We start from the raw sequence: 27,078 nt of genomic DNA, 5'->3' as shown, positions 1-27,078 counted from the left end.
ACACGGTACGCGTCCTTGACAGGCTCTCGAGTGTCAGGGGATGGACTTGTGGATATCTAGGCGATACTAGAGTAGGTCCCTAAGTCTCTTGTTTGGAAGCGCACGCTTTCTCGCAACTAGTACTGCCCCCTGTGCATTTATATATACTTTTGGCAAGTGTCTATGTAGCATGTATAGAAGCTATTATAACAAGCGGCGGGGCCCCCTATATTACTATAGTCAATGTGTAAATCGTGATACTTACGCATACGAACTGGACCTGAGCGCCAAAAAGCGCGTCGCGTCCACACCAAATGAGCGCCCGATCGTGGAGGTGACGCGTCCTGCCCGTGTCTCCTCGTAATCCTCCACCTATTGTGCTTTTCCTGCCTATCCACACCACGCCCGTTACATCGGCCACAAAGCATGGCAGAGACGCGAATTGCATTCAAGGCAGGCCGCGCATTTCGGCGAGGGAGCACTAACTTTGTCGACCCGGACCCGACCAAGGGCGCGATCCTCCTCCAGAACGGCGAGGACGGCCTGCTGCACTTGATTTGGAAGAACCGGTCGACGGACGACGCTGAGGAGGTGCGCTTTCAGTTACCCTCATGGCTACAGCCTAACGGACTGCTTGGACGTGCATTGCACTATGAAGGACCTCATCCTGTTCCCTGGGGACGCGACGTTCCAGAAGGTCGAGCAGTCCGCTTGGGGCCGCACGTACGTCCTCAAGTTCTCTTCGTCGAACCAGCGGCACTTCGTAAGTCTTGTACTCCTCTGATACTCATTCACATGCTGAGACATCTTGTGCAGTTCTGGATGCAGGTGAGCGAGCCCCGCAGATCCCACAGCGAACAAACTTGTTAACTTAGACACCGGACGCTAGGATGCTGACAGCCGCCGCGACGAAGAATTCGTCGGAAACGTGAACCGCCTACTCGCGGACCCGACTATCGTCCCCATCTGGTACTCCGAGGGCTACAACCCCCACAACCAGGCCTCGGGCTCGACCTCCGCCCCCGCCGCGTCCACCTCTGCAGCTGCCGCGTAAGCACCACCACCCCCACCTCTCCCAGACTCCCCTCCCAACCCGTCCCGTCATTCCTTACACAGGTCACAACCCTCGGGCACCGCCCAAGCCACGCCCGAAGAGCTCGCCCGCATCCACTCCATCCTCTCCTCCCTCGGCACCAACAACGGCGCAGGCTCCTCCCTCGCCCAGTCGCTGCAGCCGCCGCAGCTCGACATCTCCCTCACGGACGTCCTCACGCCTGCGAACCTCCGGCCCTTGTTCGCCTCGCGCCCCGACCTCGTGCAGGCGCTCTTCCTGCACCTCCCGCCGGACCTGCCCACGCCCCCGACGGTGGAGACGCTCGAGCGCGTCGTGCAGTCGCCGCAGTTCCGCGCGGCGGTGAGGAACCTCGACACGGCGCTACGGACGGGCTTGCTCGGCGACTTGGTGCGGACGCTGGGGCTGCCGGCCGAGGCGGGGACGGGGGTTGAGCCGTTCTTGCGGGCGCTGCAGGACCAGGCGCGGAGGGAGGGCGAGGGCGAGGGAAGTGGGAGTGGGAGCGGGGATAGGATGGAGACGGACTAGGGATTGACGGGTTGAAGTGAGACTTGTGTATTGCTTCAGGATCTCTTGCGTGCATACATATGCGATTACGCGTTTGACGGTACACGCATACGAAGCCCTTGTATGCGAAGGGAATAAAGGGAGTCGTAAGGAATAGTGGTGAGCAACAGGTCAACAGGGGTGAGAAGTACAGAGAGCGATCCAAAAGAGAGTCCTCCGAGTACACAATAGCATGTATGTAATGTATGTGGAACGAGATAGGATGAGATCAGTGACTCCGTCCAGCTAACCATTGCAAGACGATATCCCTGGAAGAGGGTGATGATCCGTGAGTGGACGAACTTTAGGGCGCGTAGGACCGCTACATACAGGTTATGTTGACTCTTCATCGAACACTACAGACGGTGAGTAATCACGCGCAGCATTTCGCTGAATGCACCTACTGAATAACACTGAAGGAGATACTATGAGCATGGAGAAGCAATACTGGCCACGCTCATGTGCTTACCGAGACAGGACGCGTAGTAATCTTATCTAGTTGACTGCGCGCAGACGGACTACAGTCAGTACTCTGCCAGAGAAAGCTCAATCAAGGGTAACGGGCACATACAGCGCCTTGATAAGCTCTTGGACAGACGCATGGCCCTCCAGGTCGTTCTTGTTCCCAATCTGTGAAGGAGTGAAGCAATTTGTTCTGTTTGGGCGATGTGCTGCGGGGAGACAACTTGGGCGGACTTACCACTAGAAGCGGGACGCCGGAGAGGCTGGGCTGCGCAAGGAGTTGGTGGAGCTCGAAACGGGCTGTCTCGAATTTCTCCTTCTACATGTTGTGAACAGAGCGCATGAGCGTGGTCGGGGGTAGGGGAGGGATATTCAGAACTCTTACATCCACGGAGTCGACTACGAATCTGCGGGGTGACTTCGGTGAGCGAGTGGGGCGGCTTGAAGGCAGTCAAAAACGTACACGACGGCATCTACACCACTGCAATACCGTTCCCATATTGACCGGTACCTCGGTTGACCTAGCAAGGGTCTCTGCACCTACGAAGGATGCGGCAACTCGTGGAGAAGGCGCGTACCGGCTACATCCCATATCTTCAGCGTGACGTTCCCTTTCCTGACCTTCCTGAGATTAAATGCAACGGTCGGAACAACATCTTCGCTCCACTTAAAAAAATATGAATATGGATGTGAGATGGGGGTTGATTATGGTGTGGGCGGCGAACAAGGTAGCGCACCTGGCCCGATCCCAAGACGTTCACGAAGGAAGTCTTCCCAGATGCCTGCACGATGGATCACACTATAGACTCGTAGCCATCACGTTCTATTAATATGCACTCACCTGCAAACCCACGACAGCAATCTCAGCCGCCTTGGAAAAGAAGAGCCTATTGCGGCGTTAGCGCAGCAGCCTCAGGGAGGGAGAGGACAGCGGAATGCATACCCGCTGAACCATTGCAGCAGGGAAGAGAAAAAGGAAGCCATTCGGACAGAAAGTGTAGAGATGGAACAAGGTATCCAGCGAGTGTGAGTCGAAGGTGGGTAGGAGTGAGAGGAGTGAGATGAAAGCGAAATGAAGGAGGCCTGTGTGCCGGCCCTGCGCGCCGTCGCGACGCTGCGCGGCGCGTGCCAGGCGCTCATTGCTGACGCGCACGTGCCGGGGATATCCTGCCTCGGGTCATGCGCGCGCTACAGCCATCGTGTCGAACTTGCACCGCGGTACCATTTGCCTCCGCCTCTTTTGTGAGGCATCTTGTCTCTGGTCGAGACCCTCTCAGCTTGACTGACCTTCTCCTGGGTCTCCCAGTTTACTGTAGCAGCTCACCGCTCGCTCGTTCTCCGTCATGCACGCCCGCTCATTACCTCGATGGATCTCGCTCACCCCGAGGGCACGCTCTGTCCCCAGCTCATCTCGCCCTCGGATCGCAGCTTACTCTGACGTGTCTCCATCGGATCTCTCACCGGCACCTCCTTTGGATCCCAGTCCGTGGATTAATGTACTGAAGAGTGCAAAAGACTTGCACGATACCGCGAAGGTGCGTTGTGACTAGTTGTACGACGGGTAGATATTGACTTTTCCCAGAAAGTGGTTGTAGACGCTGCCGCTTCTGAGGATGTCCCTCTCGATCGGAGAATTAAGAGAATCAAGCGGAAACCTTATAAACCCATGGAAGGTGGGTATCAGGTTTCCTCGTCGAGTCTTAGTACAGACGCAGCCCTAGGCAAATCTATGAAGCCTGTGTCCGTTAAAGGCACACGTCACTCTTTGGAGCCATCGGATGGGGTAATACTGCAGACCGGTGTTTGCCTTGATCAGACATTCAAGCCACTCAAGGGTGCGTTCCAGCATGTTGTCTCTGTCGTCTATGCACTAAGTCCTTGATCCGTAGATGTCAACAAATGGCGGAGAAATCATGTGCCAAAACTGGCGCATGGTCTTGAGAAAGTCTTGTCAAGGTATGTCAGGTCACCCAATGCTTTAGCTCAGCGACGTCTCACTTCGTCGTTTTTAGACAGGGTGTCCATTGGCTCCGGGATCCAGAAACCGAGAAATACAACTTTGATCAAATCTTGGAGAAAATTCCGCAACCCCACGAATTCGCGTTCGACAGACTACCAGGCTTTGTGCCCAGCTCACAGGATGAATCGTTGATCGCGTATGCTCGAAAGTCCAAGTGCAAGTATATTGGGTCAACATCCTCTCTCACTGGGATCCTTACGCAAATATACCTGCTCCTGTCCGACGAGAAGCTTGTAAGCCTCGATAACCTGAGCGCGGAATTTGCATCCGCTGTAAGCCGGACATCATTTACATGAATTCTATGACTATCCTGACTCTTCCCTTCAGGCCCGATTCTACACGCCCGGGCAACGAATACCTGTATCGGTCTTCCTTCGTTATCAAGACGGTGTCTTCACAACAGATATTGATGACGAGCGCGATGATGATAAGTCGGAGATCATCCTTTTGCCTCTGGTCAGTCTCACTGTTGTGTAATTGTTCTGTGGCATCTCAAAAACGCAAGTAGGGTACGTTACTGGAGAAGTTCCTCACACTACCCAAGAAGACCTTCAACAAATTCTTGAAATCGCATACCGCCGAGAACTATCCACACCTGAAGGACGTCCACCGTTACGCGAAGGTAAGATTCCTCACCCCCTCTTCATCTTTGAGACTTCTCACTTAGACCCCATCTACCCTCAGCACGGCAAGTTCCTCATGCGCTCTCAGCTCGATTGCGTCGACGACTCGCTCCCCGGCACGGGCGTATTCGACCTCAAAACGCGCGCGATCTCGCCCATCCGGCACGACGTCCGCAATTACCTCAACTACCTCGACGTCTCCCTTACTTCGATAACCGGCCGCCGTGGCACGTTCGAGGAGGAGTACTACGACATGATCCGCGCCGCGTTCCTCGAGTATTCGTTCCAGGCGCGCATCGGCAACATGGACGGCGTGATGGTCGCGTACCACAACACCGCGCGCATCTTCGGCTTCCAGTACGTGAGCCTGAAGGAGATGGACCTCTGTCTGTTCGGAAAGGAGGGTGCGGGAGCGAGGGTGTTCCAGCGGTGTGTGTGGATCATGGAGATGCTCTACAAGCACATCACGCAGTGCTTCCCCAACCAGGTGGGTCACCTTCCATGCACGCTCGTGCAGAGGGGTACGGACATTGATGCCATTTTCGATTTCGCAGTCGGTGAAGACCACGTTCGAGAAGGGCGGCAAGCTCCTCCGCGTATGGGTCGAGCCCATGGAGAACCCGAACCCGGGCGCGGAGCCGCCCGTCGTCGAGCTGCAGCTCTCGCTCACGAACATCGTTCATGGCAAGCCTGCCAGGGGCCCCCACGCCATATACTCCGATAACCCTTGTACGTCTCCTGTTCCTGTGTCTTCCACCGTCCAAGACCGTCTGGTGCTTATCCCATTGGCTACTTCCTCTCCATAGGGTCGATCCAGTACAAGCTCGAGCGCTTCGACCAACCGCAGGAGACCATCCGTGCGCGGCGGGCGCGCGCATACAAGCGGCAGGAGTCAATCGCCGCGTCTCTCCCAGACCCAGAAGTGCAGGCCGACGCTGCGGATACGTGCGTCGAGGATACGGAAGGCAATGGATACAGTAGCAAACCCGCGAGTGAAGTGGAGGACTTGAGTGATTTGCTTGGTTTGCGCCACTAAATGCATGAGATTCGATGGGCGGACTCTGCACACCCCACGCCGTCGGACAAGTGTGATCCTACGGGAGCTTACTGAATGATCTATAATGTGTAATACGTGGGCTCACTGCTCCGAATATACTGGTTACTACCTGGACCCCGAGAAACTGAGCGCAAATGAGTAGGGACGAAGGAGTTCAAGGGCCCATACTCGCAATAGAGTTTACAGAGTAGCGTAGGTAACGAGCAAACAGCTCGTTCAGTCTTCAGAAATCTCGATCTCATCCCCTTGGGAGACCCCCGTGTCTCCTGATCCGCCTGGGGTTCTTCTTCGGAACGTCCAGCATTGTCCGCGGCAACCCATTGCGCCTCGCCTCGCCTCGCATCCGCACGTCACTCAAGCAGGGCCAATCTTCTCTCCGAGTGAGTTCTCACCCTCGACCGCGGGCGGCCCATCGCCCTCGACCTCGGTCGGCCCGTCGCCCTCGACCTCGGTGTCGACGTCGTCCTCGACGTCCGTGTGGCCTCCGGTGTCGCGGTCGCTCCGGCGCTCGTCGTCGCGCGCGATCTCGCTCCGCATCTTCGCCACGTCCTGGTCGACCTTGGACGCGACGCGGTCGACGGCGGCCTGCGCGAGCGAGACGCGCGCGCGGTGCGCCTTGAGGTGCGCGGCGCGCCGCGGGGGGCGCTTGAGCCGCCGGCGCGCGACCATCACGGGCACGGAGCACTTCTGGATGAGGTAGTGCGAGGTGGAGCCGAGGAGGATGCTGGGGAGAGGAGGGATAATGGTTAGCGAGACGGGCAAAGGCGGGTGGGGAGAGGGTGGGCGAGGGTGAGACGTACCCTTTGAGGTTGCCCAGACCGCGCGAGCCGACGATGAGCATGACTGGCTCATAGTGGTCCACAATGTCTATGGAGTGCGTATGCGCGTTGAAGAGGCTGTTCGTGGAGCAGGAGCGAATTGATGCACGCACCGAGCAGCATATGTCGCGAGTTCTTCGCGTGCCACGCTTGACAGTGGATGGTGACGTTCAGCCGCGTGCGCTGCAGGAGACTCGTCGCCTGGCGGACGAGGATGTACGCCAGAGCTTGACGCTGAGCGACGCGATGTGGTCAGTTCGGTGCGACCCTTCTCGTAGAAGCGAGGGACGGGCAACTCTACCTCCTGTTGGGCACGAAGCTTTGTCGCACGGTCTGCAGGATTGGGGATCGCGGGGTCGACTAGACCAAAGGCAGAAGGCGAAGGTAAGCTCGGCGTAAATCGCGCGCGCGCACCCTCACAGTCAGCGGCACACGCACCTTTGCTCTCGTTCTCCACCACAGTCACAATGATGCTAGGAGGGATCTGTGAGTCCCTGCCGCAAGCGGCTCGAGTACAAGAGAAGGACGTAATCACACTCACAGCTCGTCGCCATCCCGCAACACCGTGCCAATCCCCCACTCCAACGCATACCGCGACTCCTCACTCAGATCGCTCGCGAGGACGTACCGCTTGCCTGGCTTGCCCGTCTCCTTGTGCACGGCCTCCGGGCTGCCGTGCGTCACGGAGATGATGCAGCGGTCTCTCTGGAACTGGGGACGGGACGTGTTCAACGGGAGCGTGTCTTGCGGCTTCATCGACTTCCGTCGCCGCGGATTCCGTCCTTGAGCCCCATTCAGGGTCGACGGGAAGTATGGCTCTGGGGGCATGATCACGTTCACGCCCTCGCCAAGGTAGTCTGGGATGTCCTGGTCGACGGCGTTCGTCGGAGGCACGAGCGCGTTCGCCTCGGTGTTCTGCTCGGTGATGTCGTCGAAGCCGGCCTCGTCCTCGTCCCACGACTCGTCCGACGAGTTGTCGTCCTCCGTCTCGTCGCCCGACTCGTCGTCGGACACGGACGAGAACGAGAACGCGTTGCGCGGCCGGATGCGCGCCGTCTCCGCGTCGGACTCGGCGTCGGACTGGGTGAGGGCCTCGACGGCGGGGGAGGGGTCGCGCCGGAGGCGGCGGAGGCGGAAGGGGGACTGGCTGCGCGCACGCGAGCCGGAGCTGTCGCGGTCTACCTGCTGCCCAGAGTAGGAGGACGCACGGGACTTGTCCTTGTCCTTGTCCTTGTCCTTCCTCGTGGACCGCCCGCGCTCCTCCTCGGTCGTTCCCTGGTTGCTCCTCGTGAGCGAAAGCGAGGAGAGCATGGTGCCCAAGAAGGAGCCGGAGCCGGAGCCGGAGCCGCGCGCGTCGGGGGCCTTGAGCGAGGGCGCGGGGTGGTAGGCCATGGTGGAGGCGGACTGTGTGGAAACGGATGAGAAGGTGCGCTCGAGCGGGTTTGCGGCATACTGCTGATTTGGGTCGCCGTTGTGACCGTCCTGGGACAGCGACGTCGACGAGCCAGAGCGCTTCTTGGCTGTGAGCGGCGTGGAGGGCCGTGGGGACACGAGCGAGGCGAGGGACTGGCCCGAATTCGACCTCTTGAACGGCAGGATCCCACCCACACCGCCGCTGCTGCTGCCGCTGCCGCCCCCAGAGCCGCTCGGGTTGGGCGAGCTCGGGGTGCGGTCGTAGTTCTGCTCCTTGCCCTCTATGGGGCTCGGGAGGACGCCGTCCCTGGAGGACACGGAGTAGCGACCCATCCAGGTGCGTCTGCGCTCTTTGCGGGGCTCGCTCATGGGAGAGGCGTCGCAGAAGAGAAGTGGCGCGAAAAGTGTACGAGAAAAGAGAAGAAGGACCGCGGAGAAGTCGCGGTGGGAAGGATGTGCGTGTAAAGCGCGATGATGGAGTTGGGCTCACCTCGGCCTTGCCAGACAGAGCCTATGCAAGGTCGAAGGGAGAGGTAGATGGTCAGCTCGAAGGTGTCTGCAGCAAGGACAGGTAATGGGCCCGGGGAGGCCAAGAAGAAGGCTTAATGTCACGTAAAGCAGTGTTGCCAAGAACGCGGGACACGCTTGGAGTTGGTCTGCGCGTCCAAGGCGGCGAATGCCAATGCCAAAGCTTATGTACAGACGCAACAGATATTAGACACCCACAAGATCAGCAGCCACATCCAGCCGTCCGCCCGTAGTCTGCCCCGCGTCCCATCCAGGTCCAAACCAGGATCAGACAGCGCATAAGAGTCACGTTAGTTCATTGTCTCGCGATCCGCCCTCGGAGCACGGGGCGCTGGAAGCATGTCAGTCACCTCGAGTGCCTGCATCGCAGTCCGCTCCGGAATCCCCAGTCCCCGCAGCTGGGCGACGTCCTCGCGCGAATAAGTGGCCATGTTTACTGCAATAACGGCGGCGCGATGCCAAGTAAAACAAGAAGCACGGTAAACAAGCTAGGTGAACGCGTCAAGCAGTGGTGGGGTGCAGATGGCATCGATAGGAGACCCATTTACTTCCGCCCAGCCTGATCAGCTGATTCCGGTCTCTCCCAACGGCTTGCCTCGATCGCCTCGCCGCGGGGCCGCCCGGCGGACTGAAAGACTTCCGACCCTTGGACATCGGCCTCGGATGGACACGGTGGACAACGCGATTTATGTGCGGAACGCCAGAAAGTCACCGGACTCTCCAGTTTCTCATGCGGACTTCCGTATAGACGTCCGGCACACGAGTTGATGCTATTCGCTGCTTCCTTCTTGACCATACAAGACGCTAGCACTCCTTCACACGATCAGTAGCGGAAGGAGTAGACAGAGCAGTGTGGTCGTGATTTATCTTACAGTGCGTGTATGTGGTTTATGTATGTACATGAGTGTGGGCTACTCCGCCGTGAGGGCGGATCCGTGCTACTGTCCCTGATCTAAACTTCGGTCTCACCTGAACATCTCGATCTCGATCCACCGCAAATCGCTAGAGCGGACGAGCCTCTCGTCCTTGCGACTGCATCGTAGATGGTGCCTCACGAGCTGGCATCTTGACTCCCGAAGAGCTCCTGGATGAACGCCTCCGAGTTCGGCTCGCGTCCAAGGAAGTCCTTTACCGATCCAACCACGTCAGCTTCGCTCGCAAATAACAAATCAACGCGCCGCAACGCACCTTGAGCGACTCGATCTCGTCACGGCTCCCTCCCGGGCGCAGAATCTTGTCCCGGTAGAGCTTCCCGCGCTTCGGGTCAAGCGGGTTCGGCTTGAACACGGTCGCGTACATGTCCGCGGCGAAGACGAGCGAGTACGTGTAGCCGTAGTAGCCGGCGTCGTACCCGCCCGCGATGTGGTTGAACGTGCCCTCGCCCGCGCCGACGTTCTTGCCCTTGACGAGCGAGATCTCCTCGCGCATGCTGTTCCAGAGCTCGGTGTAGTCCGCCGCGTCTGGAGCGCGCCGGTTAGTGTTTGAGGTTCAATGTTTAGTGTGCGCCCGCGCGCATGCGACAGACGGGCCTCACCTTGATCGGTATGCACCTTCAGGTCGAAGTTGGCGAAGAAGAGCTGGCGGAGGTAGAACAGGCCAACGTTGACGTATCGGCTGCAAACATCCATGAGCACCAGCGCACGCCGTCCGTCCCACCCCACGACAAACGGGAGGGAGGGGAGCTGCAGCTCACCTCTTGATGATCTTGTCGATCAACTCCGGGTCCAGCGGCCGCCCGCTCTCGTAGTGGCTGCTCATCAGCTCGAGCACCTTCGGCTCGAAGCACCAGTTCTCGAGCATCTGCGACGGCGCCTCGACGAAGTCGCCCGCGACGTTTGTCCCGTGGAAGCGCGAGAACTTCGTGCGCGAGAGCAGCCCGTGGAAGACGTGGCCCATCTCGTGGAAGAACGTGACGACGTCGTCGTGCCGCATCAGCGCGGGCTTGGCCGGCGTCGGCTTCGCGAGGTTCGCGACCATCGCCGTGAGCGGGTACGAGCGCGTCCCGTCTGGCTTCTCGTACCCGGGGAGCAGCGGCCAGACCGCGGCGTGGGAATACTTCGATTCTGTTCGTACGCGCGCATTGAGTGGGTATGGGAAAGGTCATCGGGAAGACGACCAAGTGGGGACGTACCACGAGGGAAGAGGTCGAGGTAGCAGTACCCAACGAAGCCGGACTCGTCTTTAGCGTCCTTCTCCCAGACGGCGAACACCTGGACATCTTTGGCGAGAGTGAGACTCAGCGGTCTATAGGTAGCATACGGCAAATCGACCTACCAGGATGCCAGGTCTCGCCTTTGATTTCGACGAACTTGACGCCGAGAAGGTTTTGGTAGATATCGAGGATAGCGGGCACGACCTTGGAGACGGGGAAATACTCCTTGACGAGCGAGTCATCGAGGTTCAAGCTCTGTTCGACGAACTTGCGGTCGTAGTACCGGTAGTCCCAGAGGTAGAATTCATGGTCGAAAGGCAGGCCCTTCTGGTCGTGCTCCTCTTTCTTGAGCGCGAGTAGAATGTCGCGGTTCTTGATGCCAACAGGTCGAAGCTTTTGCTCAAGATCTGTAAGGAACTGTACATAATGATGGAGTGAGTATCACAGGTAAGCGCATCGGGGAGTAGATGCACCTCCTTCACGCCCTTCGCGTTCTTGACCATCTTCACTTCCGTGATGTAGTCAGCCCAGGTAGGGTAGCCCAACAGCTTCGCGATCTGACGACGAAGATCGAGAAATTTGGCCATAATGGGCTTGTTGATAGCCAGTCGGTTTTCGTACTTCTCATAGGCCGTACGGCGCGTCTCCGGGTTCTCTGCGTATTTGAACTGAAAAGTGACGGTCAGTGATAGGGTTGAATGCCTAGAGCGGTGGAATACGTACGACAGGGAGGATGTCGGGAGTCTTGAAGGTGATGTCGTACACGTCCTTGCCATCCTCAGTACGCTTCGTATAGCCTGAGATGACATCCTCAGGGACGCCCTTTAGCTCGTCCAAGGTGAAGGTGACGACGCCCTGAGATAATGTATGAGTACGCGGATCACGTTGAGCTTCAACTGAGCATTATTTGAAATGCTTGAGCTCCCAGGAGAGAGAAGACGTACGTTCTCCTCGTTGAAGTTTTTCTTGAGCCATGTTTAGTATCTCGTATTAACGTCCCTGAACATAGCAATGAACGCTCACGCTAAACTGCAAGCAAGTCTGTGACAGCTCCTTCTTCAGGTTAGTCAACTCTTCCCGCTCCTCGTCGGGCAAAGCAAGACCGGCGCGCTTTCCGTCCAGGAGCATCTTGTCTACCAACCGCTGCTCCTCCGCAGTGAGTTCATTCCCAGACTTCTTGATGTTCTCCTCTGCGGCTTGCTTGGCACGGAATACGTCAAGGCGCATCGACGCCTCGACGCCGAAATCACGGGCAAGGACCTCGGCCTCGTTGGACGCATCGCGGAGTTCCTTGGATGGAGAGACGTTCTGGTAGAACGTCAAGGGTTCGACGATGGAATCGGCCTTGTTTTCGCCCTCAGCGAGAGCCAACTGTATCAAGAGTGGTTACCGACCCCGTAACGACAAGACGTCATCGAGCGGACTCAGCTACTCACGAACACCTAGCAACAATCCAGCACCAAAGCAGATTTAGTACAGCGTCGACGATGATGGGGCACAACGGGACCACTACTGGAGGCGGAAGGCCAGATCGCGAGGCAGACGTACAGATTCGAAGGTACACTCCTCGGGCTTGAGGTTACCGATTTTGTCGAGACGAGCGCGCTCCTCCGCGATGGCGTCCTTGGTGAGGCGGAGGACCTCCTCTGGGGTGTGGGTCCACTTGGGGGCTGGCTGTGGCGGGTTCAGTGATGCCATTATGGAGGTAGCTGGAGAGAGCGAGAACAACCCTGAGAGCGTGGATTGCGATCGATAGTGCGAGTGGATGCCATTGAGTCCCATATGAAGAGAAGGCGTGACCTGCAGGAAACGCATAGCCGCGCTGGGAACCAGAGACGGACGGAGAGCAGAAAGTGCGCCCACGCCCACGCCCAGCGCGAGCAGTGGGCGGCGGCGCAGAGCAGCGATGGCAACTGAGCACGTCGCGCAGGCCTTCATCGTGGCAGACAGCGAGCAGGACGACAGACGCGGGGACGGCAGAGAGCGCGACGCGCTACGCGACCCCGCGCGGGCGCCTGCGGGGGTCTTGTCGGACAAGGCCGCTGCTTACGTACGCCATGTACTTGGATCAGTTTGGACCGACTCTCCGATCTCGGTGCTTGAACAAGTCGCATCGCCGGGCGCGCTCTTCTCCCTCTCGCCCTCCCCCGTCTCCCCCGCATCCCCTACCTCCGCCTGCTCTCCGTCTTCCCCTCGTCACCACACGAGTCCTCCACAGTTGCGCTTGTCAGAAGAACACCCATCATGGCAACCCCTGCTGCTGGTCCTGTGCGCAAGAAGCGCAACTTCAAGGCCCTCCAGCTCGACGTCTCCCAGCCGCCCCCGGAACCCCAGCCGGAGCCCACACGCGTCGCACCGCAGCCTGCGGGTGGGGCGAAGAAGCGGCCGCCGCCCATGAAGCTCGCCGCACCCAAGGTCCCCACGTCCAATGCGGCGAGCGTCGATCCCGACAACAACCTCTTGACCGTAAATGGCTCAAACTCGGCGCCACCTACGGGCTCTGCGTCTGCGCACCGCATGACCTACCACACCACTCTATCCACGACGCTCGCCAATCTAGAGCTCAACTCGGAGCACAAGTATCACGACCTGCGGAATGAGGACCTCAAGGACCTCAGGGAGCTGGGGCAGGGTAACGGGGGCAGTGTGAAGAAGGTCGAACATTTGCCCACCGGAACTATCATGGCAAAGAAGGTTCGTCTCGTCGGCCATATGTGAGACGCGACGGGCGACCTGAACGCTGTCGTTCAGATTGTCTTGATCGACGCGAAGCCCTCGGTGAGGAAACAAATCCTCCGAGAGCTGCAAATCATGCACGATTGCCATTGCGACTACATCATTTCCTTCTACGGCGCATTTATCTCCGACCCCAATATCTGCATATGTATGGAGTACATGGACAAGGGCTCCTTGGACGGCATCTACAAGAAGATCGGCCCCATTGATATCGATGTTGTGGGCAAGGTAGCGCTCGCTGTACTCGAGGGCCTCACTTATCTGTATGATGTACACCGGATTATCCACCGTGGTATGTCCAAACTCAGTGCTACGGGTGATAATAACTCATAACACGCTGCGCAGACATCAAGCCCTCAAATATCCTCTTCAATTCGAAGGGACAAGTCAAGATCTGCGACTTTGGTGTCTCTGGAGAGCTCATTAACTCAATTGCGGACACTTTCGTCGGCACCTCTACATACATGAGCGTGAGTACCTCGTTACCAGCGCAGCGCGGAACCACAGATGCTGAGATCGCGGATGCGCCTCTTCGCACAGCCGGAGCGTATACAGGGCGCGCAGTACACTGTGAAGTCCGACGTGTGGTCCCTCGGCATCTCGCTCATCGAGCTCGCGCTCGGCCGGTTCCCATTCGCGGAGTCGTCCTCTGACGACTCGGATCTCTCCGACTTCGAGGGCACGCTTTCGCCCAGCCGACCGCACCCCACTATCTCACTTACGAGGGAGCAGAAGGACAAGAAGAAGAAGCGGAAGAGCAAGGGGGTCAGCCTGCAGGGCGGGGGCATGACTATGAGCATCCTCGAGCTCCTCCAGCACATCGTGAACGAGCCTGCGCCTCGTCTCACACCCGAGGGCCGATTCCCGAGGGAGGCGGAGGACTTCGTGGACAGCTGTCTGCTCAAGGACCCGGATGCGCGGAAGACACCGAAGGACCTGCTCGTGCGTTTCATTTCGCCCCTTCGTTGTGCCTGTGACGCCAGAGCTGACCTTATCTTCCTCGTCTTCTGTCAGAAACACTCATGGATCGAGCGGTCCAGGACGGCGACGATAGACCTCGAGGCGTGGGCTTCGACGTTCTAGTCGATCCCACCTTCGTGACCCACGGTGCCGCCACCGCGTGTGCAATCGCACTACAGCTTCAGAAGGCGATCCGCGTGCCCGTGTTCGACCTTGTATCCCACAAGCCAAACCTCTTCGCTCGTTCCAGACGAAGTCTCAGCAACAACATATGTACATGTATATACCCGTCTTTCCACGTCTTCCCATCCCCCATCTCTCCTTTCCACCTAAACCAAGTCGAACGCCGTCTTGGCGTACGCGGCATAGCGCGAGACGCCGCCGTTGCTCGAAACATGTCCTAACACGCGCGTTGACAGGGTATACTCCCTCGTCGACCCAACACGGCTGATGTACTATAGAGGCAATCATCTTTCGTTCCCCCGATATCTCCCCATGCGATAGGTCACATTAGACTGGGGCGCTCGGTGTTCGGACGGGTGCGCGGCGCGCGCAGGCTACAGATTTACACTCGTGTTCTCTCGGCCTGCTGGGCAGCAGTACTCGGATGTCGATAGTCGGTAAAAGAGGATGCCTGGAGCGGAACTTGTATGTATATACATAAGTTATCAATGGGTCTACTTCGCGGGATCGCTGAACCATCTTCCTCATGAAAGTCTGATGCCCCTACCATACTGACGGGGTCTCAATTAACTTCCGCCACACTAGTAGTGCTACACGCATTCAAATTAGCGTATACATCATCATCTATCCACTGTCGGGCCCCTGAGATCCGTCCTCGTCCACAAATGCGACAGCGAACACGACCGCCCGCTCATTCATCCACCGCGTGCGGTCGCCTTAATCCTCCTCTTCTTTTCCGCCTTGGGGATCTTGTGCTTGCGTTTCTCTCGCGCCTCCTCCTTCGCCGCCTTCTTACGTTGCTAGAATAGCGAACCAGAGCGGCACGCGCGCAGGTTCAGTGTCCGAATCTCAGGCCAATCTATATTCATGGACGTACCTTCTTAACTTCCTTGTCCTCGTGCCGGTGGCCTCGCGGCTTCTTTTCCCTGAAGCCGTCCGCGTCCTCTTCCTCTTCCCCAGACTGCTCGTCTTCGTCTTCGTCTTCGCTCCCGCTATCCTCGTCTACGCCTACGCCCCCGCCTTCCCCGCAATCTTCCCCGGCTCCCTCGACAGCTTCGTCCGCAAACGTGACCGCCTTCTTCGTCTTCAGCGTGCCATCCGGGCGGGGCTTGGCCGGAGGGGAGGAATCTAGAGCAGCGGCCGCACTCTTCTCACCCAGGCCCACAATCCCAATCGTGTCCTTGTAGATGAGCTTCTCGCCCTCCCCGCGGGTCAGGACACCCACGTCGCGCTCTGGGTCGTACACCTCGTTCAGCGTCCGGGGGATATACGACCGCATGAAGACCTGGTCGTCGTTCGCCACCCGTCGTCCCCCTGCCCCTTCCTCCCCGTGACCGTCTACCCCTGTGTGCTCGGACTCTGGGGTGTCCATCCATGCGCGCAGGACGGCTTCGTTTGAACAGTCGTTGCCGTCGGGCGAAGGGAGGCGCTCGCGAGTGACGAAATCGAAGGCGCGACGGAGGCCGACGGTGCGGATGCCGCGCTTGGAGAAGAAGTCTTCGATGTTGCGGAGGTCTGAGCGGAGGAAGTCGAATGCGTGAGGGTGGTCGTGCTCGACGGATTGGGAGACGTCGATGATGCAGAGGTGGCCGCGGGGATGGGGTGCTGTCTGATCTTCCGAAGTGGAGGAAGTGGCCTCGTTCGATGAGTCTGCAGGGACGTCGGAAGAAGACTCGGCAGGGGTGGGGCGGGACTCCGTGTCGTCGATGTGGTAAAGGATGTTGTACTCGGAGAGATCGGCATGTACGAGCTTGCACTCGGTGAAGATCTTGCGAGTCATGAGCATGAGCTCAACATATAGGTCGGGATATTCGGTCTCCGGAATGTCTGCATCCTTCAGACGTGGTGATGCCCTACAATATCTAATTCAGTATTCAGCATGTAACAGAGATGCGAATAACGAACCATCCGTCTTTATCCCCCACGAATGTCATGACAAGGACATTCTCGCGTACCTCCACAGGCTCGGGGCACCGGATTCCTGCAGCTCGTAGACGCTTCAAGTTCCGCATCTCCTTCTCCGCCCAGACGCGAACCATCTTGCGAGGATTATGACGGCTGCAAAGTGATTGTTGAGCGCCGTAACATACTCTCCTGGATAATGTCCTCACCTGTAACCTCTCCGAAAGCGGAACTCTCCGGAAACATAGCGATCACGGTCCTTAAACACGAGAATGGATGTCTTATATATCTTAAGAGCCAGGTGCTTGGAGTCGGGCGTGAGTGCATGGTAGACGTTCGCCTGTAAATCATATGAACATCACGGTAGCAGCGCTGGATGTATCGTCGTCTACCGACCTCTTTACCGGTGCTGACACACCCATTGACCTCGTAGATGAGTCCTCTTCCAATCATCTTGAACAGGATGATCCGTGTCCGCGGGTCGAGCACCTGTTCGCTCGTCGCACGATCGCTCTTGTCCTTCATGTTCGCCGTAGCGGACGGGCCTTTGCGGTTCACACCCACACCCAGATCGTAGGGTATGTCGAGGTTCCGGAGCCGTGACGAGTATTTGGACAGCGCCTGAAGCTGATTCTCCGTCTTATCTTTCGAACGCTGCTTCTCCTGCGCCGTCTGAGGGGCAGGCTTCGAAGGGCGAGGTCGATTGACGGCGGGAAGGGTCGCTACGGCAGTCTTAGCGTTGAGCGCGGAGGCAACGCCTTGTGCGGCGCCAGTACGGACAGCGACGTGCTGTCGTATGCGGTTATACTGTTTCGTAAAATCTACATGGGCGGTTCGTTCGGCTGAGCAGGATAGATAGGAGAGGGCACATACCTCCTTCAGCAACCTCCCAGTCCTCGTCCTCGGCGCGGAGGGTCTGGAACGCCTCGGCCTCTAGAGCATCTTCCTCTTGCTCGAATTCATCTGGCTCGCTGTCTTCTTCGTCAGAGCTCCCCGATGACCACTCTAGCACTCTTTCATCGTCGATGAAGGTGTGTCCTTGTCTAGGGTCAGACACAGGAGCAGGCGCGGACTCGTCTCCTGGTGCATCGTCAAATTGACCAGCCTCTACATTATCCGCGGTTGTCGTATTTGAATTGGGCATCTCGCAGATGCACAATGGAGCGAAATGATCGATCAGGTATGCGAGGTGAGTGCTCTGTGAACGGTCGGTTGATCCAAGCGAGGAGGAAAATCAATGCAGAATCTAAGCAATCTAATCAATGACATACATAACCCTCTTCGGATCTAATCTAATCTATAGCATCCTGTACCCTGTTGGGGTCTGCACCAACCTCACCCATTACGGCCGTCTAGTCCTCATGTCATTATCATAGCCTTCCCTCTAGTGGCACTCTTGAGTTCGAGAAACGACTCTTCGACTTTGACCGAACTTGCATTACCAGCCGTCTGATTCACCGTCTGCAACTACCACAACGTCTCACTATGACTCCTGCTGTGAGACAGAGAGTGCCGTTCCGTTTCTCTGAGGATGACGACTTGGACGGGCATGTTCTCGACGAGCAAGGTACGTTCATTGCTTTTTAGAATAGAAGCTACCACCGACCCCCCCCCCACAGAGCAAGAAGAGGTGCTGGATCGCTTGCGCAAACAGAACGAAACCTCTAACGCCGTTTATTACACCGGCCTACAGTTTGTTGTCAGTCTTTCACTACTGATGTGAGTCCCAGTCTCCTCTGTATGGAGTTACTCTGATGGGGTCATACCGTAGCCATGCCGTCTTCACGTTCAGCTCAACGAAGATATCACCTCTCGCTCCCCTCTTCCCAGATTCACCTTCCAAGCCCGTACCATTCACCAATGCACTCCTGCTGCTGCAATATATTGTACACGGAAACCTCATCCTATACTGCCTTCCTCGAAAGCATCATATGCGACAGATGATCCCCAACGCTTCCTTGCCACGCTCCTTCTCTCTTCCGCTCCCGCTCTCCCATCCAGCAGCTATTGTCTTACCACTTATAGCGCCTGCATATGCCACCTTCCTCGGACGTGGAATTGTTGACGTGCTATGGTGGAGCGCTGCAGGAATTTTGTCGTTGGTCGTCGGGCTGGCCACAAAGTGGATGAGGGACGCGGAGAAGGACGTGGAGGAGCTGGACAAGTTACGGTACACCGCCCGCGGTGCATGAGTAGGCTTTTTATATGCGTGACACGCAACATCAGTGTGCAATTCCATTCGTTGTGCTTGCGATGTTGTGCTCCTCATACTGGCATTCCGCACATGGAGGGTGGACACGAGCGCGCGTCCCGCGCGCGAAGGCTTGCTTGTGGCCGTAGGCGCCTGATCACTGTCGCGTCTCTGCTCGTGTCCCCCACATCCCGCTTCTGCTTCGTTGTTCCTGGGGCCAGGCTGGACCATGTCATTCCGTCTTGCTGCACGTCTTGAGGTCTCATTCACCCCCCTGACTCGTTCCATCGTGAATAGATCGGCCAACCGTCCACCACCAAAGCCCCGTGGTATGCCAGCTCTCCTAGACCAGAGCGCCCATGCTCGATACACTAACCGGGGTTCCGTCTGGCGAAAGCAGGCAACATCACAACCCCAGAGGCTTTCCTTAAGGCGATAGGACGTTCCTCGGAGACGAAGCTGACTGGTGTTGAGTCATGGGAACAGCTGTGGCACACTAACGGCTACCAGATGAAAAAGGCAGGACTCTCTGTACGAGACCGCAGGTACGTGTTCTTCACGCGCATATGTGCTTTATTGGGTGACACGCAGTCGTTGCATGACACCCCTCCTGTTTGTATCTGGAGCTGACTCGATGTTGCTGTGCTTCCTAGGTATGTCCTGTGGAGTATGGAGAAGTTCCGCCAAGGCGAGGATCCTGCAGACTTCGCTCATCCGGCGAAGCCTGAGAAGAAGATTCGAGGGTTAGTCTTCATGCTGTGCTGTTCCGGAGAGAAACGGATTTATGACCCATGCCTCCTTCCAGACGTGGACCTGCCGTGCAGAATGGCAAACGTCTGCGCTCAAGAAGACAGTAGTAGTGACGACAAGTTCGCCGTATATGGCCAGCACCGTGTGTGCATTCTAGATCGGCATGCGTCCTGTACCTGTAATAATCGCGCCCTTAATCACAGCTTACGCTGCCGCCCGACGCTTTGTGGCTGCTTCGTCGCCTCGAGGTGTGATTCATGCCCTCCCTGCTGCATGGCAGAGAGCACAGCTCGTGCTTCGGACCGGAGGCTGTATGTAGCCATAAAAAGGAGCTCCGATACGGGGAATCGAACCCCGAGCTACCGCGTGAAAGGCGGTAATGTTAGCCGTTACACCATATCGGATTGATTAGTGGCAAACCTGATGTGGTTATGTGGTTTGCACCCTTTGTACGTTTGTTGAACGGTCCGGTGGTGCAATTCCGAGGCCACTTTGTTGCTTTGATCACCTCGCAAGTGGCCGAGTGGCATCGAGTGGCGTGCTAACCTGTTCTGTGCAGCCCCAGGCTCCCTCCAGCCAACCAGGGAACAGCATTTGTCGTACGCGTGGCCCAAGGTTTAGCGTTCGCAAGTAAGAAAGCGTAGCGACGAGGACAAAGCGACAATTAAGCTTGCACGATGGATTCTAGGGACGTTTGATCACGACAAAAGAAGGCAAGAGAGGATACTCGGCGGAGATCCGCAGACCGCGATCAGGCGCCTTGTTCCCCGAGTTGCTTGCACCGTCCGTGACAATAGCCTTGGTCCTCTCGCAAAGGCCTTTGCAATGGCCCATACTCCGGAAATTCGCTCGCTTCGTCCGAGGGTCCAGTCCAACACCTTTGTCTTCTTTCATGTCTGTACCTATAAATGCGCCTCTCGCCATGTCCTGCCCCGCCACTCACCACAACCTAGTCTCACTTACCACCGCGTCCCTTTGTGCCCTCTTGCATTTGCCTAGCGGTCCATACCCTTTGCCATCCAGACTCAACATCACCCTTCCCCATCGTCATCGCAATGTCTGCCACGCGCGTCGCCCGTAACCCCTCCCTCCTCGACTCCGACTTGCAGTGGCTGGCCGCTCAAGCTCCCCAGTTTCACAACCAGCCTGAACCGTCGATGTACTATTTCTCCAAGTACTCTGACGACTCTTCGAGCGAGACCGACAACGACGCGTCCGGTTCCGAGGTCGACCCCGATGACGACCCTTACCACCCCTACAACGTCGACGAACCCCAGAAGAAGTGGGTTTCCAACGGCCAGTTTGTCTACGACGCGGACCAGCTGCAGACAGACATGTGAGTCATCCTATCCGCTTCTCGTCTTTGTCTTGCGTGCGAGCACTTACCGCGTATCCTCGTAGCCTCGCTCCGGAACACGAGCACGTGATCATGAACGACGCCCCCTTCATGCCCAAGGCCGAGGAGAAAGACCTCAGACCTCTCCTCCAGATGCCCACTGTCGACTTCTCGCTGCAGTCCAGCCCTTTCCTCCAATCTTACTCGCTCGATCAACATGGCTACCCGCAACATTCCCAGCTCCAGCTTCCACAAGTCGTCTCCCCGCTCGACATTTCTCAGCCTTTGCCCACGATTCACGATGAGCCTTCCTCCGTCTCTGCGTCTCGTGCCAACGCCCGACCCGCGCGCACGCCGGCTACCAGGTCGTCGGCGCGCGCCAAGGCCACGAACAAGGGGCTCTCCGAAGACGTCGATGCCTCCGACTCCGACTTCCTCGCAGAGAGCGACGCCGACGACTCGGAGGACGAGTACGTCGACCCCCGCGTCAGCAGTCGCCGCCGTCGCACGACCCGCCGCGGTGCCTCTGGCCAGGCCCGCCACAAAAACCGCCTCTCCGCCTCGCCCTACCCCTCCTCCACCCGCTCCACGTCCGCGTCCTCCTCCGCGTCCGCTCGCAGCCGCCCCGGGTCGCGCAACGAGCAGATCTTCGACAGGCCGCCCCCGCGCCGCGGCGAGGGCTTCAGCAAGGAGGGCCCGACGGCATGGCACTGCGACTACTGCGGGCACCACCAGACGAACAAGCGCGCCCCGGACATGGTGCGCCACATCATGTCGCACTTCCGCGCGCAGATGCAGGCGCAGTGGGTCTGCTGCGGGGTGCCCAAGCACGAGGCGCAGGAGTACGGCGTCGACCCGACGCGCAACCCGTGGGTGTTCAAGGGGCAGGTCTTGGTCGGGGGGTGCCACGAGGGCTTCAGTCGCATGGACGCGCTGAAGCGGCACTGGAACAACCCGAACGTCCAGTGCAACGGGAGCGTCCAGTGGTCGCGTCCTGGGGACGAGTGAGCGCCGCATGCTGCTTTCTAGACATCGACGAATGCCACATATCAGAATAGATGACCTGTCATGACCATTTGTGAGTCTCATGGTTTTCGTTTCGTGGTCAGAGCAAAACACTGACCGAAGATTCCAATAGCATTGTCTCCGGTTCCTGCATTCCGACCATCACTACTCTTGCCTTGTATCACGCGATGACTCATTGTACTCGTACGCACTTGGGCACATGGACATTCGCCATCGTGTATTATAACCTCTCGCACAACCTCATTCTGTCATCATTAGCGGCTGTATCGGTTCGGGCTCATCATATCAATAGAATTCGTAGTCTTTTGTAATACCTGTCTTCGCTTGCAATGCGGTTATTGTATCCCTTATCGGGTCTCGGGTCCACACGAGCCTGCCTTGGACAAAGCGTGATGTCTCGTAGCACGTTGCACGCGGTTGCGGCGGCAGCCCACCGCCAGTCTCGGAAAGGATTTCTATATATGCAAGGCCAGAGCGTGCTTTGTACTACGGCTGGCAGGGACGTACAATTGGCAAGGGCGTCATAGGCAATCCATCAGACGAGGCATTCCCGATCGAGCAGTGGTCTCGGATGGCTGATGACAAAGACGACGACGAATGATTAGCGGTGGTCTATGCAGCATCTTCACTGAGTAGGACATATTCGCGCGCAGATTCGCCAAATTTGATAACTGAGGTAAATCAGGAGTTAGGAATATAACACCCGCAGGGAACAAGGTACCACCATACTCACCATCACCAAGCACCAGTTCGAAGTATCGGGAGGTCGGGATTGGGGAGTCGTTGACAATAGTCCCGTTGGTCGATTCTAGATCGATGATGAAGGGCCTGAAAATAGGCACCGCAGGAGAACAAATGTCAGAAACATGAGCCATGGGCGAATATGGCAAGAGCGCTCACTTGATGGCGGGCTTGACTTCGCCAAACTCGTTCTTCTCTTGCACTTGTCGATCTACCAGACCGTCAGTAACGCGATACAGAACAATAGACAAGGATACATACATTGGATGACGGCGTGTTGTTTGGAGCAGGATGGATGGTCGATAGGTATGTCTACTATAGCCTTGTCTCTGCCAATGAGATACGCACTCTGTCGGTGTATATGCAACAGGTCTACCCCCGAGTGCACACGGACACATATGGTGTTGAGAGACATGGGGCTGGAACCTGCATAAAGCTGGACAACATACCGACTTGCTCCTTCCCCTTGAACACGTATAACCTCCACCCAACTGCCGGTTTCCGCGCCTCTGGCGGTTCATGGTACTTCAACACCGTCTTCGTGCCGTCTCCATGCTGCACAGTCTTCGTCGCTGCGGCCAATAGACCTGAGTTCCCGAAGTTTGGTTTCGCCTTGTCTTCGGCTGGTACGGAGCGCGACTTGGAACGCGCTGGCGATTCGGGCTTGGACGAGCGTGCACGCGGAGAAGCCGAGCGGCGAGAAGGTCCTGGGCGGTGATCATCGCGGTCTCGTCTTTGGTCGCCGTCTGTGTCGTGTCTCCTGTCGTCGTCGCGGTCGCGTCCGCGACCATAGCCCCCTTCCTCGTCTCTATTCTCATTGCGGTACCGGTCGCGGTCACGGTCCCTGCGCCCGTCCCTATCCCTACCGTCGTCGTATCGCTTATAGCTAGACAGTCCGTCTCTGCTCTTTCCATAGTCACGTCCAGAGTCGCGTCGAGAGCCACCACGTTCGTAGTCGTCGTCCCTGCGAGAATAGCGGTCTCGGCGATCGTCTCGGTAGTGTGTCGACTGTCCTCGACTGTCCTTGTACGACTCCCGTGGAGAATCTCGCTGCATGATCTCGCAATCAGAGTGAGTGAGTTAAGTGAAGCAGGTTACAGTGGCAGAAACAGCAGTCAAGGATACCATGTACCAGATGACGGGACGGACGTGAGTGTGCGGGAAGCCCCAAAAGCGCCCATGTTGTGTACCTTCGCGCAAAGCGTCAACGCTGCCGGTGCGAGACAAGGTCCGGAGGAGCTTGCACGATGATAGACTTCCTTTCAGAGTGTTACGTCCGCCTTGCCAAAGACCCTCACCCGCGATAGCTGCCCCCAACAGGAAGTTGGAAATCGTAGGGATCCCGAATTCCTTCGACACGCCTGATGCTACTGGCTGTTGAACCTGCCAGTGGTACTCTATCACTCTGACGAGTCCGGCCTGTATTGCTTAACATCCATCCTGTGCAAGCTAACAAATGGCATCTTGGCTCGGATAGTACGTCATGGTGCACGCTGCGTATTGTCTCCTCGCAATTTGAAGGTACAGTGCGACTATGTACTCATACAGGATGCCATACCGTGCGCAGGGTGCAGGCATGGCGTACAAACACTCGTACACAACCAGAGGGCGGCATAATGTGCCTTCCGGCGGATCACAAGCCCTAAAACCCCGAGAAAACGTAGAAGACGTCGAAGGATCGTGCAAAAATCGCCGAAATGGGTATAGTGGTAAGCAGGTATGGCGCTCAGGTGCAGAAAATCGTGCCGAGCGAGATGCCCTCGTAAGGTCCCAGGTGGTTGAGGATGTTGCCCTCAAACAGGTTCGGGACGGTCTTGATCGTGCACTGGGAGTCCGACGCGTCGTCGTCCGTGTCGCACGAGACCGCGTTCCCAGGAGAGATGATGTGGATCTCACCGTGCGGGTGCTGGAAGCCGAGGAAACGGCCGGGTACAATAGGGACCAGGTCGGCCTCGTTGTTGACGCGGACGAAGTCTGGGACCTGCACATACGTGGTGAGCTTGATACCTAACAACACGTCTGAGAGGGTTTGTCGCATACCTTAGAATCGAAAAGAGCGGCATAGTCGGGGTTCCCGACACGCGGAGTGCCGTAGGTCACGGACTTGACATGGACCGAGGGGTCCAGGTTGAGGGTGAAGAACAGGGAATCAAGCTGCGCTAGAGCGCCACCCAGCGAGTGCCCGACCTGAATGGTACAACACGTGGTGAGTTCATTTTCATACCGAATGAGATACGGGTGCAAAGGCTATTCACCGTGATAACCTGATTTGCGCCCTTGGAGGAGATGAGGTTCTGCACCTCCGTGAGGATCTGTGACGCCGTCTTCGCGTGCTCAGCCAGGAAGCCATTGTGTGCCTGGACATCGGAAGACACGCCAGGGAAGAGCGTGGAGTCCAGGTTCGTCAAGAAGAAGTTAATGTCCGTGAGATCAGACTCGCTGTCGACAGCCATTCAGGACGTTCCTTCGAGAATTCCACCTGCAAGACACTCACAATTGAACAGGATCTGTACCCTCATGACCGACGACGACGGAGTTCTGGTCCGGCCAAAATCCAACGAAGACTGATCAGCCGAAGAATAGTCAGTTTGGGCAACCCTGGACATGAAACTCGCGCGGCAGCCACCGCACTATCGCAGAACATTGCTCACAGTTTTGAATCTCGTTTCCGTCTCCGCCAACCAAAGTAGGCTGGAAGGTTGGGTTGGCATCGCAAGCCTCGCCGCAAGTCCAGTTCTGGAGCTTGTCAGCGCCGCAGTACGTCGCGCGGGCGAACTGGGTGAACGGCGCAAAGCCCGCGAGGTCCGAAGCTGACACAGCGTGGACCGCACGCTTGGACGCGGGGAGAGCGAGAGCGGCCGACGCCAGGCCAAGGGCAACGAGAGCGGAGGTGTAGAAACGCATGACGATAGTCGTGTGCAGGAGGGTACTGCAGGGAGCGTACAAAGGAATGGAGGGTCAAACCAGTGATCCTTGTTGCAAGCCTCTTCCGAGACGTCGGCGTCGAGTTCGCGACGAGGGACTGCGACAAGGAAGACTAGAGCGCCGCCAGCGGCTGCTGTTATATAGCACGGCGAGATAAGTACAGGGATCGAAGCAAAGACAAAGGTCCGCGAATCACTACTTGGCGAGCCAAGCCCCGAGTGCGCGGCGTTGGAGGTGAGATCGCAAGGGGAAGGATCAGCGCATATAGCGCGTGATACTCGCATAGTTCAAGGCGATCCAGGGACAGATCTCGTGGACACCCCAAGCAACGAGAGGCAACGGACAAGATGGTCGCGTGCAAATGCAGGCTGGGGCAATGCAGGCTGGCTTTTGCGACAGATCGCGCAGGTCGCTGGGCGCACCGGTCAGACTTGTGTCATCGTAAGGGCCGGCGGGCCCCAGTTGTCTGTGATGTTGTACATCCTCCGCCTCCGACACGGAGGGAAGACTGAATACGGAGGCAGATGTCCGCCCTGAATGCGGACGACCATGTCCGGGACTCCTAACGCAAACTAAATGAAAAGACCGAAGTCAGCATTCGTGTGCAGCACAAGGGGGATCGACCGGCCATGCGGTCGCTGTGGTCACGCTGCGCCGGTTAGATTGAATGCAGCAGATGGACTCGGTTGAGAGACAGATGCATGATTGTCACGGACTGATGAGGCTTTGATGACCGTAGCGCTCGAGCCCCCACGGGCGCCAGATTGCATGCAGCTGTGCTGTAAGCATTTCCATTTCCAGATACAGTAATTGACCGATTCTCCGGACATTGCGCAACCGGTCACAACTTGGTGTTCACTATGTCTATAACTCCTGTGGATGGCTCAGGAGATCCTTCCGGGGGTGTGCTGATACTCCTCGTTCTCTCAGCTGTGATTTTGACCGCTGGAAAAGCTCAGCTGGGGAAATCTTGGCGATCGTTTTTGTTTCTCATACCTGTTTCGCTCCCGAAGTGTTCAAACTACACCCGCGATGCCTTCAGGACATGACTTGGTCGTGGAAGACCTCGTAATAACTCAGACTCGATTTGTATTGTCCTTGATGGCGGGATGCCCCATGATTGGGATGAGCGCTATGCTACTGATCTGCCATATGTTATGTGCCGTCGCATACCATGATAGTCGCCGGCCACCTTCGACTCGTACCACCACCATCCCCAATAAGCGCCCACTTCCCATCCCCTCTCGTGAGTCCTTTCCTCATCGTCCTCTACTAACAATGGCATCCACAGTCTCCTCTACTGGCCAAGCTGCCTCAAAGAAAACCCCTGCCGTCGACCCGGCTCCCCGTATGTCTCCCTCCAGCTCTACTAGTTCCGATGTATCTATGGCCCGCTCCATCTCGCCCCTCCCACCCTCAACGTCCCCAGCGACACTCAAATCTCCGCTACGCCCGCCGGCCTCTACACGCAGCCCGACGGCCCTGGCCTTTCCACCCAGGCCCACCTCCACAATGCGGAGGCATCTGCACTCGCCTTCAACCTTGCGGCCGAGGCCGCGCTTCTGCCTCATCGGCCCCCCTCCCCTCTGCCTCGCCTGCCCCGCCTGTCTCCGGACTCGGCGAACTGGACCGGTCTTCCGGTCCTCAGTGCCCATTTC

At 57.5% G+C, this 27,078-nt stretch overlaps 11 protein-coding genes and 1 non-coding gene across 12 annotated transcripts; 5 read left to right on the top strand and 7 right to left on the bottom strand.

Moving 5' to 3' along the window:
* Positions 1 to 331: 331 nt before the first annotated feature.
* DICSQDRAFT_83107 (Arl8a protein) lies at positions 332 to 3,120 on the bottom strand. Its single transcript, XM_007363936.1, has 16 exons — positions 3,003 to 3,120; positions 2,901 to 2,946; positions 2,797 to 2,841; positions 2,638 to 2,725; positions 2,523 to 2,580; positions 2,445 to 2,466; positions 2,298 to 2,378; positions 2,169 to 2,227; positions 2,067 to 2,100; positions 2,002 to 2,010; positions 1,928 to 1,953; positions 1,096 to 1,866; positions 869 to 1,029; positions 796 to 807; positions 638 to 742; positions 332 to 570 (listed from the first exon to the last, which is right to left on the bottom strand). Exons 1-12 carry the CDS (start codon positions 3,041 to 3,043, stop codon positions 1,827 to 1,829), a joined length of 549 nt encoding a protein of 182 aa, XP_007363998.1. The 5' UTR covers positions 3,044 to 3,120; the 3' UTR covers positions 332 to 570; positions 638 to 742; positions 796 to 807; positions 869 to 1,029; positions 1,096 to 1,826.
* Positions 3,121 to 3,402: 282 nt separating this feature from the next.
* Positions 3,403 to 5,738, top strand: DICSQDRAFT_168333 (Pet127-domain-containing protein; the record flags this gene model as incomplete). The annotated part of the gene is made up of 10 exons (XM_007363935.1): positions 3,403 to 3,594; positions 3,642 to 3,732; positions 3,781 to 3,894; positions 3,949 to 4,015; positions 4,072 to 4,351; positions 4,407 to 4,535; positions 4,588 to 4,701; positions 4,764 to 5,189; positions 5,257 to 5,431; positions 5,509 to 5,738. The coding sequence occupies 10 exons, from the start codon at positions 3,403 to 3,405 to the stop codon at positions 5,736 to 5,738; spliced, it is 1,818 nt and encodes a 605-aa protein (XP_007363997.1).
* A 375-nt stretch (positions 5,739 to 6,113) lies between these two features.
* DICSQDRAFT_125895 (uncharacterized protein) lies at positions 6,114 to 8,359 on the bottom strand (the record flags this gene model as incomplete). Its single annotated transcript, XM_007363934.1, has 6 exons — positions 6,114 to 6,483; positions 6,560 to 6,626; positions 6,691 to 6,811; positions 6,879 to 6,937; positions 7,016 to 7,071; positions 7,119 to 8,359. The coding sequence occupies 6 exons, from the start codon at positions 8,357 to 8,359 to the stop codon at positions 6,114 to 6,116; spliced, it is 1,914 nt and encodes a 637-aa protein (XP_007363996.1).
* Positions 8,360 to 9,569: 1,210 nt separating this feature from the next.
* On the bottom strand, positions 9,570 to 12,368 carry DICSQDRAFT_125894 (metallopeptidase MepB; the record flags this gene model as incomplete). Its single annotated transcript, XM_007363933.1, has 12 exons — positions 9,570 to 9,644; positions 9,707 to 9,978; positions 10,053 to 10,132; positions 10,212 to 10,581; positions 10,650 to 10,736; positions 10,793 to 11,087; positions 11,144 to 11,338; positions 11,394 to 11,525; positions 11,615 to 11,635; positions 11,694 to 12,041; positions 12,107 to 12,112; positions 12,219 to 12,368. The coding sequence occupies 12 exons, from the start codon at positions 12,366 to 12,368 to the stop codon at positions 9,570 to 9,572; spliced, it is 2,031 nt and encodes a 676-aa protein (XP_007363995.1).
* A 696-nt stretch (positions 12,369 to 13,064) lies between these two features.
* DICSQDRAFT_55739 (kinase) lies at positions 13,065 to 14,489 on the top strand (the record flags this gene model as incomplete). Its single annotated transcript, XM_007363932.1, has 5 exons — positions 13,065 to 13,364; positions 13,422 to 13,698; positions 13,752 to 13,876; positions 13,947 to 14,348; positions 14,421 to 14,489. 5 exons carry the CDS (start codon positions 13,065 to 13,067, stop codon positions 14,487 to 14,489), a joined length of 1,173 nt encoding a protein of 390 aa, XP_007363994.1.
* Positions 14,490 to 15,414: 925 nt separating this feature from the next.
* DICSQDRAFT_125892 (RIO1-domain-containing protein) lies at positions 15,415 to 17,595 on the bottom strand (the record flags this gene model as incomplete). Its single annotated transcript, XM_007363931.1, has 5 exons — positions 15,415 to 16,402; positions 16,455 to 16,607; positions 16,661 to 16,791; positions 16,848 to 17,272; positions 17,325 to 17,595. The coding sequence occupies 5 exons, from the start codon at positions 17,593 to 17,595 to the stop codon at positions 15,415 to 15,417; spliced, it is 1,968 nt and encodes a 655-aa protein (XP_007363993.1).
* A 262-nt stretch (positions 17,596 to 17,857) lies between these two features.
* On the top strand, positions 17,858 to 18,643 carry DICSQDRAFT_179407 (uncharacterized protein; the record flags this gene model as incomplete). The annotated part of the gene is made up of 3 exons (XM_007363930.1): positions 17,858 to 18,018; positions 18,071 to 18,170; positions 18,223 to 18,643. The coding sequence occupies exons 1-3, from the start codon at positions 17,937 to 17,939 to the stop codon at positions 18,641 to 18,643; spliced, it is 603 nt and encodes a 200-aa protein (XP_007363992.1). The 5' UTR covers positions 17,858 to 17,936.
* A 176-nt stretch (positions 18,644 to 18,819) lies between these two features.
* On the top strand, positions 18,820 to 19,687 carry DICSQDRAFT_83093 (uncharacterized protein). Its single transcript, XM_007363929.1, has 4 exons — positions 18,820 to 18,971; positions 19,040 to 19,187; positions 19,296 to 19,385; positions 19,448 to 19,687. Exons 1-4 carry the CDS (start codon positions 18,872 to 18,874, stop codon positions 19,497 to 19,499), a joined length of 390 nt encoding a protein of 129 aa, XP_007363991.1. The 5' UTR covers positions 18,820 to 18,871; the 3' UTR covers positions 19,500 to 19,687.
* A 37-nt stretch (positions 19,688 to 19,724) lies between these two features.
* DICSQDRAFT_t60 lies at positions 19,725 to 19,796 on the bottom strand. Its single transcript has one exon. It is a non-coding gene; the product is annotated as a tRNA-Glu (tRNA).
* A 1,643-nt stretch (positions 19,797 to 21,439) lies between these two features.
* Positions 21,440 to 21,736, top strand: DICSQDRAFT_56006 (uncharacterized protein; the record flags this gene model as incomplete). Its single annotated transcript, XM_007363928.1, has 1 exon — positions 21,440 to 21,736. A coding segment is annotated over one exon (297 nt), but the record flags the coding sequence as incomplete, so codon positions are not given.
* Positions 21,737 to 22,203: 467 nt separating this feature from the next.
* On the bottom strand, positions 22,204 to 23,655 carry DICSQDRAFT_83089 (SMAD/FHA domain-containing protein). The gene is made up of 5 exons (XM_007363927.1): positions 22,945 to 23,655; positions 22,757 to 22,867; positions 22,655 to 22,706; positions 22,488 to 22,582; positions 22,204 to 22,425 (listed from the first exon to the last, which is right to left on the bottom strand). The coding sequence occupies exons 1-5, from the start codon at positions 23,549 to 23,551 to the stop codon at positions 22,367 to 22,369; spliced, it is 924 nt and encodes a 307-aa protein (XP_007363989.1). The 5' UTR covers positions 23,552 to 23,655; the 3' UTR covers positions 22,204 to 22,366.
* A 239-nt stretch (positions 23,656 to 23,894) lies between these two features.
* Positions 23,895 to 26,021, bottom strand: DICSQDRAFT_83088 (alpha/beta-hydrolase). Its single transcript, XM_007363926.1, has 5 exons — positions 25,147 to 26,021; positions 24,990 to 25,059; positions 24,751 to 24,934; positions 24,536 to 24,682; positions 23,895 to 24,476 (listed from the first exon to the last, which is right to left on the bottom strand). Exons 1-5 carry the CDS (start codon positions 25,397 to 25,399, stop codon positions 24,222 to 24,224), a joined length of 909 nt encoding a protein of 302 aa, XP_007363988.1. The 5' UTR covers positions 25,400 to 26,021; the 3' UTR covers positions 23,895 to 24,221.
* Positions 26,022 to 27,078: the final 1,057 nt, after the last annotated feature.

This window comes from Dichomitus squalens (genome assembly GCF_000275845.1).
Source record: "Dichomitus squalens LYAD-421 SS1 unplaced genomic scaffold DICSQscaffold_7, whole genome shotgun sequence".
Lineage (NCBI taxonomy): Eukaryota > Fungi > Basidiomycota > Agaricomycetes > Polyporales > Polyporaceae > Dichomitus > Dichomitus squalens.
This window is presented reverse-complemented; position numbering and strand designations above follow the sequence as displayed.